The sequence below is a fragment of the Geospiza fortis genome, unplaced genomic scaffold, assembly GCF_000277835.1.
Source record: "Geospiza fortis unplaced genomic scaffold, GeoFor_1.0 scaffold200, whole genome shotgun sequence".
Lineage (NCBI taxonomy): Eukaryota > Metazoa > Chordata > Aves > Passeriformes > Thraupidae > Geospiza > Geospiza fortis.
In genome coordinates, this window is record NW_005054353.1 from 2,663,152 (window position 1) to 2,679,402 (window position 16,251).

General features: G+C 36.5%; 1 protein-coding gene across 7 annotated transcripts in view; it reads left to right on the forward strand.

The window, feature by feature from the left end:
• Positions 1 to 16,251, forward strand: part of RIMS2 (regulating synaptic membrane exocytosis 2) — a 357,283-nt gene that overhangs the window by 15,285 nt on the left and 325,747 nt on the right. For all 7 annotated transcript variants that reach the window (XM_031058961.1, XM_031058971.1, XM_031058957.1 and 4 more), the window contains exon 2: positions 11,673 to 11,980. In XM_031058961.1, coding sequence (XP_030914821.1) covers positions 11,676 to 11,980 — 305 coding nt within the window. In that variant the 5' untranslated portion in view covers positions 11,673 to 11,675. The remainder of the gene's footprint in view (positions 1 to 11,672; positions 11,981 to 16,251) is intronic.

A 16,251-nucleotide genomic window follows, 5' to 3' on the forward strand; every position in this document is an offset into this window, starting at 1 on the left:
TTAGACTTCTGCAATGTTATTGTATCATAAACTTAAAAAAATGCTGTAGATATATTTAGTATTATGAATGGGATTCTGATACCATCTTAGGTAAGGGTTTGTTCATGCCCCAAATCCACTGAATGGCTGCCTACTGTGTAAAGTCCTTACTCAAAGGAGAACCTGCCACCAGTTAAAACTTACACTTAGCAGTTAGGGAAGGAACAGAGGGCTTTATCAGAGAGAAGCAGACCACAATCTTCACTTTCCATGGACTTAAATGTGGGTTAGGTCTGGTCCAGAATTGAATTGAATAGAATTGAGAATTGAGCCATATAAAATTTAACTTTCTGAGGAGATTAAAAATTATTGCATGAAGACCATTGTGTCAAGATTTAATCTCAACAAGAGTGGCTGTTTAACCACTTTTCTTTCTAAAGCCTCAAACATTTAGTCTAGCCCAATTATATAGACTGCATGTGGTGTCTTCACAGAGCTGACTTGCTTCCTTCGACATTGTCTGTAGTGAATGTTGAAAAAATGAAGGGAGAAGCAGAAGCCACATGGAGAGGTATCAATAGTAAGATTCAGTGGTTTAACAGGGTAAATTGATAGGAGCTTCCAGCTGTGAGTTGGAATGTTAAACCACACAGCCTATTTAGAAAGAATTCCCAACAAATTACATGGGATTTTTTTAGGCAAATTCTGTGTCCTTTCTAAGGCACAGACATAGTTTCCAGGATATACTTCTAGAAAGCCTTTTATTCTTGTGAGAGCTTCAAATACTGATGCAAAGTTTTTCAGGACAAAATTCTTTCTTTAATATTCTTTGGAAAGTCTACTACTTAGTTGTTAGCTGCAAATTGCAATTGTAGTGTGGGTTGTTTTTGAAGAGAAATTCAGTGATTGATGTTCTTCAAGACACTTTGTCCATGGCTTTTTTGCTGTTCTTGCTTCCTCTGGATTCTCATACTAAGAGTTTGGAAGAACATGAAGGACTTATTAAAGTATGACTCCTTTGGACTGTCAGTTCACATACACAGAATATGTACATGAAGAATTCTATCATGATATATTTAACTTTTCCTGCCAGAGGGAATGATACAAAAGAATTATAAAGCAGGAAGTGATCATTAAACTGTAGACACAATTATCTGAGAGAATTTGAAATAGAACTAAATTTAGGGAAGGTGATAATTCTCACTAATAATGCTTTCAAAGCCTGCGAATTTATACTAGCAGAGAAGAGGAAGCATTCACCAATCTGCCACTGCTGAAGTAGCAGAAGGACTTGCATATGTGGAATTTGTAGCTATTTTAAAGTAAGAAGTAATTATGGAAGTACATAATTGAAATAGAAGTATAGTATATTGAAATATAAGTATAGGCAGTTAACCATATTTGCTTCCTAACAAAGGTGACTATTTGACATTGGATTAAAAAAAAAAGCTTTATTTCATTGTTCAATTTTTCCTTTTGTTAAATACAATTATTCTCTCCAGCATACTGATAGGCAGATATACCTGACTAAGGTGTCACTAAGTCTGTTGCTTTTTTACCCTTAGTCTATTCTATTTTGAAATTTATGAAACAAACAGACTGACATACATATAATTTTTTTAAACGTTAGATTTTCTTGCTGTTCTGTCAGGGTTAGCTATGGCTGGATCTATTGCAGGCATAAGATGTGCAGCTGTTGTAGCATGCAGCTCGGTGTAGGTTTCCAGGCTGGATAGCACAGCCCTGAGAATGGTGCAGGGAGGTGATTGTCCCACCATACTGTGAGCTGGTGACCTCACTGAGTGCTGGGTGCAGTTTGGGGTACCACACTGTGCAAAGGACATCAGACTGTTAGAGTGAGTCCAGGGGAAGAAGAGTAAAGTGGTGAAAATCCTCAAGGGCAAGACTTGTGAGTGAGTAGTGGCTGAAGTCAATTGGCTTGTCCTGGCTGGAGAAGAGAGGGCAGAGGGGTGAGCTCATTGCAGTCTATGGCTTCCTCACAGGCACAGGGAGATGGGTTGGGGAGCTTCAGATGGGGCATTAGGAAAAGGCTCTCCAACCAGAGCAGGGCTGTTCAGTGGAACAGTCTCCCCAGAGAGCTGGACATGGCACCAAGCCTGTTCCAGGAGCATCTGGATAAAGCCCACAGTGATATGGGTTGGTTGTAGGCAGTCCTTTGAGGAGCAGGGAGTTGGAGTCTGTGCTCCTTATGGATCCCTTCCAACTCAGCATATTCTATGATTCTATATATTTTACATTTTGTCTGAGAGCTGTGCTGCTGTGACTACATTGCGAGAGCCCAGGCAGCAAGTTCATGTGAAGTTGAAGAATGTTTTTGTGGGATTCAATACAGCAGTAACTACATGATAAGCATCTCAATTTTTCTATTACCATTATGTTGCACTTCATTAGAGTTGGATCTTTCATTTTTCTCAGACAATTTCAGTAATGAATGATGACACAGATGATGCAAATGGTGTAATTCTGTTCATTTCAATTTAGTGCCATCTGCGTACAGACCCCAGGCTTATTGTGGTCCTGTCACATTTCCTCCCTTTTGGTCCCTTGTTGATGTTGATATTGTGTCTTATATTTATAAATAACTCATGAACACTTAGTGCATTCATCTTCAGACAGTTTACACGTGTTAATTAATGAATATGCTCAGCACCTCTGGGCTGTAGATAATTTGTTATTTTTATTAGCTGATCCCTTAATGAAGCTGTGACATTATTACAGATTTTTTGAACACAAAGAGGCATAAATAACATCTAATTGAGAATTGTAGGAAACAAAAGTCTCAGAATGAAATCATTTCATGATACTTGAATATTATTTAACATTGCCTTTGAGAGCAAAAGTCTTCGTAAAATAAAACAACTTGGCGATGTCATTTGGATTGTTTCCTATGTCCCAAATTTGGTGGAAAACAAGTATTTAGTATAATAATAGCTCATAATAAATAATTTTTATTAAAAATTTAATGAATTATTGTAATAGTATTTTATTTTAAAAACCCTTAATATTTTCAGACATTCAATATTTGTGTAAAAGCTGTTAATAGCATTCACTTTGCTAGAAAAATTTTGAAAAATAGTAATTCTAATGCCTATTTGTATTTCCTTATTGCAATCATGATTGCCTATTTGTATTTTTTACCAAAAAAATTTGCCTTTTCTCCATCACAAATTTCTAATCCTAATTTCTAATGGGCAAAGTTGCTCTGAAAACAGTCTTTACGGACAGAATTATTTTTTGAGGCATTAAGGGAACAAATAGGCAAAACCAATTGGACTGAGGGGTTAAGTAACTTGTTTTTGTGCAGGGATGGCTAAGGGTTAGTTTAAAAAAATCCCTAACTTCTTTGCAGAAGCTTAAATTACAGAAGACCAACAGAAATTACTGGTTAAACTGAAACTGTGAGAATTAATTGAATAAAGAAAAAGAGGGGAAAGGTATAATCAACTTCCTACATGAGTTCCTCAAGCCTTAGTGCTGGGGAAGACCTTTCATGTTGTCACTAGTGGCTTTGGCATAGAGAAGAAAGCTGTAATTAAATACATTACAAAAAGTTGGATACTTATCAGCACAGGGGAGCAATGGGATACTGCACATTAGAGAACCAGATGACCTTCTGAACTCCCATAGTGAAAATGAATGCAATAAAACACCACTAAGTGTAAAATCAGGAATTTAACGACTAATGAGGTTTTCTTCTCTGAACTACAGGCCAGGGACTCCTGTGTGGCTCAGTCTCGATCAACAGTCCTGAATTCTGCTTTCCATAGCAGGGTAACTGAGTCCAAGCTGCTTATTAGGAGCAGTTTTTGCTCCATGCTGTTCTCCTACACTGTGTGCTGGCATTGTCTGGGAGATGCTGGTTAGCAAAGGCCTGACTGTGCCAGGAAGCATAAGAATTAGCAGGAACCCTGGGCCAGCACCTGGCCCTGTGACAGGGTTATGTCTTCCTAGTATAGGTGTAGTCTCAAAGAGCAAAATCTATTTGGTCTTGAAAAATGAAAGCAGAGAGGGTATGTGATTGGTCGCTGTAAAAACATCAGGCAGCAATCGCTGAGGAGGGAAATGCCAATGCCAATACTGGTACAAGAATAAATAGCAATAAACTAGTTTGGAACACATGAGCACTGGAAATTGAAAGGCACTCTTTCCATTGTAGCTGTAGGACTTGGAAAAGTGTTTTGACAGATTTTGGGCTCATTATTTATAGTTAATTTTAAGAAAGTTTATTATATTATGAAGTTAAAAAAAAAATCTTTGAAACAGCACGCAACTGGAAACAATCCATGAGGTTTCTTCCTATCCAGTACACTTAATGAACTTAAGTTTACTAAGAAAAGTGCAGGAACTGTGTACTCAGTTCTTTTGCTTTTCTGAGACTGTTACAAATCTGAAAGTTTGGTAAACATGTAGCTTGGTCAACTGTATATTCTCAGTATATTAAGTCATTCTTCAAATTTCCAAAGTCAAAGACATTCTTTGTGAGCCATGTTGTAAACTCTGTTCACTTAGAGCAGGTTTATTTCATGCCAAACCCAGTACACTTATTTAATAAACCCTCATGGCCCTCTGGACTACTGTGTAGGTTAATGGATTCCATTTTGGAAGGAGTGCAGCAGCATTTGCTGAGACATAATAGTGACCAGTTTGTGCTATGTCCAAAGCACACCCCATGTCACAACAGGCATTTTCTCACTGGAAGTCTGCACATCATTGTAGTTCTTAATGAAATCATGAAGGTCATGAAGGAGCTAAGTATGGTAAATACGGCACTGTGTAGGAATTTTGCACTGTCTTCATTGGCATGGACTGGACAGTTTTAAGTTGTGCCTGTGCCAGAATGAAAAAACCCAAATTACTGCCTTTACAGGCCTTGAAGCATATCAGATATTTTATACATGAACTTCTTCATTTTATTCAATATTTTTTAGCAAGAATGTGCTTTGGCTTTTATTAACCCAGATAAATTAGTGTTCTAACAGTTTCTAGTCCTAGTGTGCATGTAGCGGCGTTGAAAAAAGTATGAACAAAATTACTAGCATATGTTTTAAGGATAGTAAAAGAGTGATACAAAAGAGATACACTGTCCATTAGAATAAGGTCACCATTTGTACCAAAGAGTGTACCTTTTAAAAATTGTAGTCACATAATTTTCTGCTGGAAAGGTAGTGTCATGTAAATATATACTGTATCACGTGCATGCACAAGATATGATATGCTTATTTCACTCTGACTTGGTTGTTTACAGCCATTATAACTTTTCATACATGATGTATCCATTCACTACAAAGTCAAGAACAAATATAATCACTCCCCCAGTACAAAGAATTGTTGAAGTGCAAATACACATATCTCTTAAAATATATGTAAAGGTGTTTGTCTCATACCAGTATTATAAACATTCTCAGTTTTCTTAGCTGGTATAGGAATTCTTGTGATATTTAATACAAATTTGGGGGACAGATATCAGTTCATCATTACAGATATAAGACAAATAATTATTCTAGCAGTTTTGACATTCAAACTGATTGTAACATGAAAGTCAGTACCATAGCACAGACTAGTGGCATAGAAAAATATTGAAAAAACAGGTAATCTTTATCAACTTTTATAAAAGTCACAAATTCAGAGATTAACTTTGCTTATGTAATGTACTTCACTGACTAAATGTGTTAATGTTTCAGACGGAAATGCAAAGGAGACTTGTCTGTACAGTCAGAACAGTAAAATGAAATGGAAGATTTTCTGTTTCATTAAAGTTGTAACCAGACTCTGCTGCTTACAGTATATAAGCACAAAGATTTATTCCAACAACTCCAAAATAATGATTTTGTGTCTTTAAAATAGATCTTAGCAGCTGCAAAAGATGCATCTGTATTCTGGACCCAAATCTCTAGAATTATGTCTCTATGGAGAGATCATACAGACATTACAAAAGGCTCTGTGTTTTCCAAAAATATAAATATATCCTTGGCTATGGATAGCACATGCTCTATATAAGTCTTCCACAGTCATAGACACTTCCATTAAAAAGGAATGTCAACCCAGAAATTTTTAAAGGAAACACCTTATAGAAAACAGCACAAATTTTCCCTCAGCAGTAGTGGAAATCAGTACTCCTGGCTGTAAGAGAGAACAAAGACTTCAGAGAGCAAAAGGGAACTACTGTGTTTTTAATGCAAACATGAGGCATGTTTTCATAGTGTATAGAACCAAGTAGATGAGATTTTAAGTTTTAGCTAACTTCTAGAAGTTTTCTAGTCTGATTTGAGGAAGATTGAATTCTAAGTAATAAGTAGGGTACTAAAAAGTTTTACTTCTGACAGGGACAACTAATAATGCTGTTATTTTACTGAAAAATTTTGGGAGAGCTTAATGTATTCTGAAAAAAACCTAATAACCAGAAAAGCAGTTCCATCTCATTTTCTGGGGAGATGATGTTCAAAGGGGTCCTCACAATCCTAAACCCAGGACACTCACTTATTACAGTTTCTTGGAAGCAGTTTTGCCTTTCAAAAAGGCAAAATGAGGAAAGATTAGCAGAAAGAGGGGCTAGAGGTAAAGAAGATACCATTGAGCCCTACTGATACTGGGTCTGTATTCCCTGAAGATGGACAGATTTGCTACAGTAAATTGTAGTTTCCCTGACTGCGCAGAGGAGGGTGACTCATGTTACCTCGTGGCAGTGCTGGTTTGGCAGTGCCCATTCCACATTGGCATGTGGACTCTTTTGGGTGGTGCCCAGGGACAGGATAAGGAGCCACAGCCACAAAGTAAAGTACAAGAAGTTCAACCTCAGCATGAGGAAGAGCTTATTAACATTGAGGGTGGCAGAGCAGTGGAATGGGCTGCCCAGGGATGTCGTTCCCTCTCTGGAGACATTCCAAACCCACCTGGACACGTTCCTGTGTCACCTGCTCCAGATGACCCTGCCTTGGCAGAGGAGTTGGACTGGATGATCTCCAGAGGTCCCTTCCAACCCTAATGATTCTGTGCACCTGTCATCAACATAGTGGCTAATGGAGAGATGTACTATATCCCTAAAGAAACTGCCTTAGTACAGGGTGGCTTCAAACATTGCACTGCTCCATGATGTAATGAAGTTTTGTACTGGTGACAAATTAGGAAAAAAAAAGGACTAGCAGAAATGTGTTTGTAATCATGATTAATTACCTTGATGACCCAAGCAGAGTTTTTGTACTCTTCCTTTTGTGTCCTTCTTGTTTTCAGTGCTGTAGTCTTGTTACCTTGTATGATTTTTAAAGAATTGTATTCTACGTGAAATATGAGAGCCAAAAAACCAAAAAAAACCATATGAAATTTGCTCAAGACTACTGGCAGCAAGTGCAGCAGTTAATGTAATGCTAATATATATTAGATGCTTCCACCAAGCAGGTGACTCTAATAGATTTGGTGAAATACTATGTAAGCATTGCACTACAATTTTTCACCTCAGCACACCTGTAATTTGAAGTAGTGTTCTAAAGGCTGATGAGGATTTGGTGTAATTATTTCTTAGGTTGTAGTGTTAAAGCTATCAAACTCAAGCTTATGCGTAATCAAATATACTGAGTTTTTTAATCTCATCTTAAATAATATAAGGTTTCCATTTTCTTTTCAGGATTTAATGTTAGACCATCAATAACTGTACTTACAGTGATAGTGAATCGTGTTTTTTAAGATAGCCGTCTTTTCACACAATCCATCTGAAAATACTGAGTGTCATACTATATCCTTTTACTAAATTGTGTTTTGTTTTCTCTTGAAATATCTATGGATGTAATTTCCTGATAAATATATTTTCCATTTATTGAAGTTAAAGTGGTATCTCAAATGTTTTGAAGAATTTTATCTAAGAACAAAAAATTTTGGTATCTTTTTTAGAACAATACAAAGAAGTAATTTTTTGTGCATTATTTATTTCTGATATGTAGATGGAAATGGCTGATTACTGTAGGTTTTGCAGAATTGTTTTATGGGTCGATATAACAATAAGTGCTAATAATATGTGATGAAAGCTGCTGGGCAGTGTTAGAAGTGGGAACATATTATGAATAATTTTGCCAAAAATAGTGAAGAAATCAAAAATGAGTTAGAATTTATTAGTTCACTGTGTAGAACTAACCTTTGAGAACGGAAAGCAGATGGAAGGTTTAAGGTAAATATGTCTAATCCAAATTTGGAATACTTATTTCAGTGTTGTATATTAAAAAAGAAATTATTCTTTAAAAAAATGGATATAAGGGGTAATGTGAAAATGTCAGGTATGTTTAGTGCATTCTTTTCAGCAATGAGAAGTTGATTTGAACTGAACTTGAGCAATGCCTCTTGCATGCACTAGGTGGAGTTTCAGCCTTTCCTACGGAAAAGAACATCCCGATCCAGGACCACTAGCACCTGAGGTTCTAGTTATGAGCTAGTACTTAGCGTTGGAGAGGAGATTTTTTGCCATATTTTCCTTTTCAAATTGGCAGTGCTCTCGTGTGGAGGATTGACACCCACAAATTGCAACACTGATTTTTGCGTACAAGATGTGCTTATGGCTGTTTTTAGGAGGGTGGTTAGGAGAGTTGCAAATGTGTGTAATACATAATGTGCCTACCCTGGAGTGCAGATTTCTGATGTAAGGGGTTAGTCCTTTTTCATTTCAGTTTTAGAAGGGAAAATTCTATGTTTTGTTCTCCCAGGTTTGCCAAAATGCCAGTATTGAGCCTGCAGTCCACTCTCATGGCCTTTGCCTCTCTGCAGTGCTGCTGTCACAGTTCCAGTAACTGCTCTGGCCTGGCAGGGACTGGGCAGGGACAGAGCTGCTCTGCATGGGTGGGAGCTGCTGAGGCACCTGGGGCAGGAGGGGAGAAATCCTGTCCAGGAACGTGCCACCGTGCCATCTGTGCTCTTCTGACACCATCTTACAAGTGTGTCTTGATTTAATTGAGAGGTCTGCACCATAAATTAGCATATTTTTTAAATTGTGGGAATGCTTCTACATGCTGCGATAAGATGGGGAAGGCAATTTTGTCCAGGGCTATTTGAGGACTTGTAATTTTTGTGCTCACTGAAAGCACAAACATTTCTGTCCATGTGACAGTTCCCATTCTTCCCATACTGTGTGTGAGTATTTGAAGCTAAAATTATGTTAGGGTCAACACTATGAAATCCTGCATGTTTTGAAGTTATGTTGGAAATAAAGCTTCATCAGAAGTGTGACTTGTAATTATCATTAAATGCTCCTACAAAAGCAGAAAAAAACCTGCAAAATTCATACATCTCTGCATTTTAAATGCCATGTGTTTGATTTTTTTTTTCCATCTGAAATACTCTAAATAAACTTTTCAGAAATCAGGTTACGTCAGGAGTACTCTTCCTGATTCTACTTTTAGAGGAGGGGATAGGAAATCATGTTAATTCAGAGGGAACTTTTTTTCTGTTGGTTACGGGAGAATAATAGTAGTCATCCTGGAGTCCATTCTCTGGGGACAAAATTATGATTGTCAGCCAAGGAAAAAGTTGCCCAAATGTTTTGACTGTAGTATCTAACTTTTGTGATATTTTAACATTTACTAAAAGAAGTGAAAATAGCAAATGAGAACTTCAGGGGATTTTATCTCATTGTCACTCAAGTTATTATATATTTGTATACTTACATAATTGTATCACATCTGGTCCTTTCATTGCTCTGACACAAACATGGAAAGTTTAGAACTACTTTCAGCTGTGTACAGACCTAGCAGAAATATTAAAGCCTTTTAATTGCTATTGATTAAAGAGGGCAAAAATACTTCTGTCTTGGGGTCTGAAATTCACTTTGCTGCTTTCACCTGTACTTTCTAGCTTAATTAGCAAAGGTAAAACAGACCTGTTCCTTAATATGTATTTGAATGATGTCTCAGCCTGAACCATACAGATTTTTGTTCTTTGAATGTCCTCTAAGGGCATCAAATGTACCTCAGAGAGCAAGCTGTTTCTTGGGGAGTCTCTCTTTTTTGCCCTCAGTGCTTTGGTGGTTTGTTCTGCATTGTTGATGTAAGCAGACATGAGTTCTCATAAATGATGACAGCTCTATAAAAAGATAAGAAGGAAGTTTACAAGGATGGGACATATACCACCACCATTAAACGGACAAGTGATGCCTCCTTTTCCTGCCCCACCCCGACAGTTTGAGAATGAGGCAGTTGGTGACTTTAGTTTGAGTCTGACCTTGCACCCAAATCATCTACATGAAGCTCCCATTGAAAGATTTGCCTTGCACCCAAATAATCTTCTACATGAAGCTCCCATTGAAAGATTTTTTGTGACACTTGCTGGAGAGCATGGCCCAAATTATCCATTAGATTACAGCCTGGAGAATGAAAGCAAGGTACAGATTGCAACTTCTGAAGTCTTTTCTGGAGGACTGAGCTAGATTTATGGCAGAGGTAGAAACTACATCTTCCATGTGATTCCGTAGAGCTGGCTGCATTTAGAAGTGTGATGGATGTTGATGTAAGCCTTTGCATGTCCTAAACTCTAAACTATGGAAAAAAAGGCAGCTTGCTGTAGGATTTGAACTAGAGACATAACTAGATTGAATCTGAGCGTAGACATTCAAGGAATATATAGTAAAACTGGTACAATTTTGTCTGTGAACTTAAAAATATATAAAGGGAAGAGAAAGGAAAAGAAAAGAAAGCTAAGGATTAAGAAAAATGAAGATTAGAGAGCAAAGGAGGAAACTTGCGTGAATTAATACCATCTCCAATCCAAATTTTAGGGTAACACAATTGTCAGTTTGAATGTGTTCATGGCTGGTGTGCTGCATTTGAGTCACTGCATTCTGATTTACTCTCCTATAACATAATAACTGAATGTTATTATGAAATTAACTTACAGATAGTTGAAGTTGATTTCCTGAACTGCCACGTGATTGGGGTGATCAGATACAAAAGCTTTGCAAAGAAGTACATTTTAGAATATTAAAAAAATCTAATTACTATATGCAGGATCATACAACTGGGAAGCTGTAATACTTTTATAATTTAGTAAGCATATAGTGCAAGCTAAATTGTGGGTGGGAAGTGGCGAGAAACACTACCTTATACATTGCGTTATTTTAGTTATAAAACAGCTTTAAGTTAAAATTGCTATGGAATTGAAGTCACATCTTGAAGTCAGCATCTTCAAGTAAGCATTGGCCATAGAACACCATGGAAGAAAATTAGCAGAGCATTTTGGAGAATTATAAAATTACTTTTTTGCAACAGCAGATGACTTTTTCTAAAGTTCCTTCCTTAGTGAGAGAATTAAAATGGATTAAAAGTTCAATCATTTTTAATTAATTTTTTCTGTCATCCTCAAATTATAGTGTTTGTTTTCAAAGCTTACATTTATTACCATTGGAACCTCAGTATTAGAATCTTTTCATTTCTATTGCTACTATCTGCTGTTTTTCCTTGTATTATCAATAATGAAAAAAAAAACCCTGAAAGTATTTTTGTTTGTATTTTTTTCGAAAACCAGTTACTCCAAGGTTGTACAGACATATTTTTTTATATTGTAGCTAAGATACTGTAATTTTAATAGAATTAAAGCTGTAGTCTTTCTACCTTTGGAAATGGTAACAGTCAGTTGATGTGTGCTTGCTGGAAATGTTGCATACAGTGTTCACGAGCATTTTGTATTTAAATGTGTCTGCACAGGTAATGTGGGTCTGTAACTTGTGCCGAAAACAACAAGAAATCCTCACAAAATCGGGAGCCTGGTTCTATAACAGCGGCTCACACGCGCCGCAGCCGCCGGACCAGGAAGGAGTGAGAGCTCTGAGGAACGAGGAAGCACCTCAAGAGAAAAAAGCAAAACTGCAGGAGCATCCCCAGTACCAGGGACCACCAGGTGACATATCCACACAAGCTTTGGACAAAAACAGATCTCAAGGGCTCACAAGGCAAGACTCAATTAAGAATGGTTCAACAGTAAAGCATCCAGTAACAAGTGACACATCAGACAGGTAAGAAAATATTTAATGATTATCCTGGTAAGATCTGATGAATTTATGCTACAAATTTGATTTTATCTTTTACAATTTTGTCTTATTTTTATTCTGTAGCCTATAAAATACATACTAGGCATTTTGAGGCAGCACTGAGAAGCCTTTTGTTGGTTTCAGATGGTCATAGCCAGTGTGTGCTCTTCATTCCTTCTCACTCAAAAAAATGTGGGACATGACAGTTGCAGTGTGACAGAGTTTGTCCATGTGCTTGCAACTTTGTCAAATTACAGTAATTATGTGGTGCAGAATGTCACCATATTTCTTTTGTGGTCACTATAGCAAATCCAAAATAGGACTCAAAAAGGCAGATTAATGGAAGACAGCATCTGTTCAGACTACTGAATTAAGATATCTGCTTGTACTTGCAGTACATAGTATTGAGGATGGTGAAATCCTTGTGTAACGACCTGAGTCTTCTCATGGTTTCTCTGTTTCTTGCTGTTAGCTACGGTCATTAGTATAAATATTTTTTCCTTCCATGATTTAAATTGGTGTTACTTGCGTTGTTTGAAACTGTAACTCTATGAGCGCTAATGTAGTAAGAGTTGGTTTAGCCAGAGAATGGAATAAGAACTTCCCTCCCTCTTTCTTAATGTGATTATTCCAAGAGGCACCAGAAAACTCTCAATCTCAGCGGCCAGATTTTAGGGGAACACAAAAATAAAAATGGTTTCATTGAACGGATTTAATTTTTTCATAAACCACACTGCTATAGAACTTTAAATATGGTGGGAAGGGAAAGATGAGAGCGCAGTTGCTCAGGTGTTTCCATGGAAATGATATCCTCACGTGCATGTGAGAGACCTCCAACTGCCTCGGAATTTGGCAGCCAGAGCAGTATAATCTGGCAGCTTTTCTCTGCTGCCCAGAAATGACCTCATTACAGCATTTATTCTGTGAGGTTGAAACAAGTTAGACATATATAGTATCTTTTACATTTAGCATAAGGAAAATAGTTTTAGTTTTTTTTCAGGTCTTGTATTCCCTCATATTTTATTTCCTATTTTTGGTCTTACATGAGAGCAAATTGAATGTAATGAATTTAACCTTTTTTTGTTTAATGTTTTCTGCCTATTGCTGTTTGCTCTGATTTCGGCTGTTGGGTTCAGTACTTAGTTGTCCTGAGTGCTCCTCAGTTACATATATAGTGTCTGAAAAACACAACTGGTGCCCTAACCTGGCATTAGAGAGCAGGAGAGACAGGCTGATTCTCTTGTGGCTCATTTTTTCCCACTAATTTTGCCAGGAAATTTGTCTCATAGATAACATGATAATAAAAAAATCCTAAACCCTTGTTAGCAACAGCAATTTAACTCTGAAAGTGTTTTTATATTATATGCATGCAGAAATATGGAGGTAGAGAATGATATATGAATAAATATATAATTGAGATATGCAATATGTATTTACCCTAAGTAGAGTTAAATGATAAACATGGACAGTATAAAGTAATACTTTCCAACAGGATGAATGTAGGCTTTGTGCCTGAAATCAGAACTATTTTGCTGATTGTGATCACTTCTACTTGATGTATTATTTAAATTCAGAGAGTTTTTTCAGTCATTAGCCTCTTCATATTTTATTTGGATAATAATACTGATGTTACCTAATTAACACATAAAAGTATGCTTAGAATATGATATACATTATATGCTACTGAAGAATAGAGGGTCTTCTGAATAATTTTATTCCCTAATGTTCCTCACATAGACTTTTTTTATCTGGACCTAATGAAAATGATTCCTCTGTAATGCCCATTCAAAGTCTTACTGGTCAAATGGGCTTTTAGAGGAGAATATCAACAGTTCTGAGAAAGACTATCCCAGAATTCAACTGGGGAGCTGCAGAAATGGAGAACTAACTAGCATGTTAGACCATTTGTATACATGAAGGAATTCTTTGAGAAAAACTTGGCCATTCAAAATGTCCAAAATAATAAAAAAAATAGACAAAAAAGTCTCAAGTATTTAGAAGTGGTTGTTACTTGCCTTGCAAAATCACAATAATGGAAGTATGTAAATAGAAATGTAAGTTGAAGGTGAGAACTATATTTTCTGTCTTATGTTTCATCAGAAAGACACTAGTTTCGATGCAAAAAATAATTTAAAATGGTAAAACCAATGACCACTTGTAAAAAGAAAGGTATTACTAAGACTTTATACATTTGGGTTATGATTTGAACAGAAAGGTAAAATATATTCTTTTTGTCAAAGGTTTTTAACTCTTTTTTTAGCTTCCATGGGTGTTGCAGCAATCGTTGCTTAGAAGTTCTTTAAATCAAGTATCATATATCTTATCTTGGTCATCTGGAGACATGTGGGTCACAGAGTAAAGGGAAACATTCACTCCTTTAATCTCAAGATCATCAATGTCCTTTCTGTCTCACTTCTTACCATGTCTTTTCAGGTTGTGCTTTTTTATTTTTCCATCCTTGAGTAGTACTCACCATTTTTTTTCCTGTTTATTCTTCATTAAAATTTTATTGTTTCAACCATTAGACTAGTATTCTGTTTCCTTGATGTAAGCAACAGTCCCATTTGCAATTGCTAGATCCCAGCCTGTTTAGACAGATAGAAAGGTACTTGTTTATAGATCTTCTCTGACTGATCTATAATTTTTGGCCTGAAGAAGCCTGGAATGAATGATTTTGGATTACACATTCTCCAAGAGCATGTTTCTTATATTGGATCCATTACAGAAAAAAGCAAAATGTAAAAACAAACAAACAAAAAAACCCAAAAACAAAACCAAAAAAAAGTTCAGAGGTAAGTTGTACTTAACAAGAGCAGAACAGTTTTTCATTGCTTTTGTTTTTTCTGGTTCATATAATAGAATCATAGCATGGCTTAGACTGCAAGCTTAAAATCACCTAGATCTTCCCACCTGCCATGGGTGAGGACAGCTTCCACTGGACCACTGCCCAAAGCCCCATCCAGCCTGGCTTTGAACATTTCCAGAGACTGGGCCATCCACAGCTTTTCTGGATAACCAGTTCCTGTGTGGCACTACCCTCACAGTAAAGATTTTCTTTCTTATATCTAGCCTAAATCTACCCTCTTTCAGTTTAAATTCTTTACCACAGTATTTACAATCTGGCCTATGGTGCTTTTACTGCTTTTTATGTAGTAAACCTGTGGGTAGGGCAGGGCCAGCAGGCACACATGCATGATTCCCTAAATGCCCGTGGTGTTTTTGACATTGTTTGAGGTGAGACTAATGGAATTTTTCCCACATGGAGTTTCTGTGCTAAGGACAGTTGAACTGTGATCATATGAAGTGGTTTTCACAGACTTAACCTTGTGTGCTGGTAGTATGAATGCTGATACAGTGTAACACCAGATTCCCTGAAAACTGAAAAATGATGTGGATCCAAGAAATGTGAAATATTATTTTAAGTAATCCATAGATTCAGAAGGTCTATTCTGAGGTCTGTTGAGCACAGATGGCAGATTTGTAGCTGCAGTTCTTTGATTTGCAGATTCATGTTAATTCTGGATTAGGCAAAGGGGTCTGATTTTATTTTATTTTCATCAAGATCTTTCATGTAGTCTATTGTTTCCAAGATCTACACTACTCATCATACAATATGTGTTTTATTTCTAGCAGAAAAATAATTTGAACAGATATAATCTCTTTTTTTCAGTCATTCTGCAGGAGGCAATCAGCTTGTGAAATGGTTGGTTTCTTCATTCCAAGCCCATGTTTATAATGTTCTATTAAAATGTGTACAACATCCTAAAATTAAAATCTGGGAAACAAGAAACCTATTAAGCTTTTTTAATTTGTCATTCTCTTTGCCTGACTTGTTAGATCTTTATGCAGTGTTGCCATAGTTATCTTTTAAAATAATTATTTTTTTTGCTCTCAGTAGGATCCATTGTAAAGCCATGTCAGTAATTTTCCACGTGTGAACTCAATGTTTTAAACTGTAAATATTTTGTGACATTCCAGAAGTATTGCTTCACAAACCTTTATTCTGCACATATACATAGCTCTCTCAAAGCAGTAAACGACTCATGCATCTTCCCAAAGCAAGGTTACAATGACACAGCTATTAATATATATCTGAAGCGGTGTTATGTAGTTCAGGTAGATGTGGATTTTTGAGGGTTTTAAAAAATTATTATTTTCCCTTATCTGTATTTTAAGAATCCAAAATGTTCTTCAAATTTTGAAAATGATGACTTTAATTTTAAAATATATATATTTCAGGCATTATGTTAATGGAA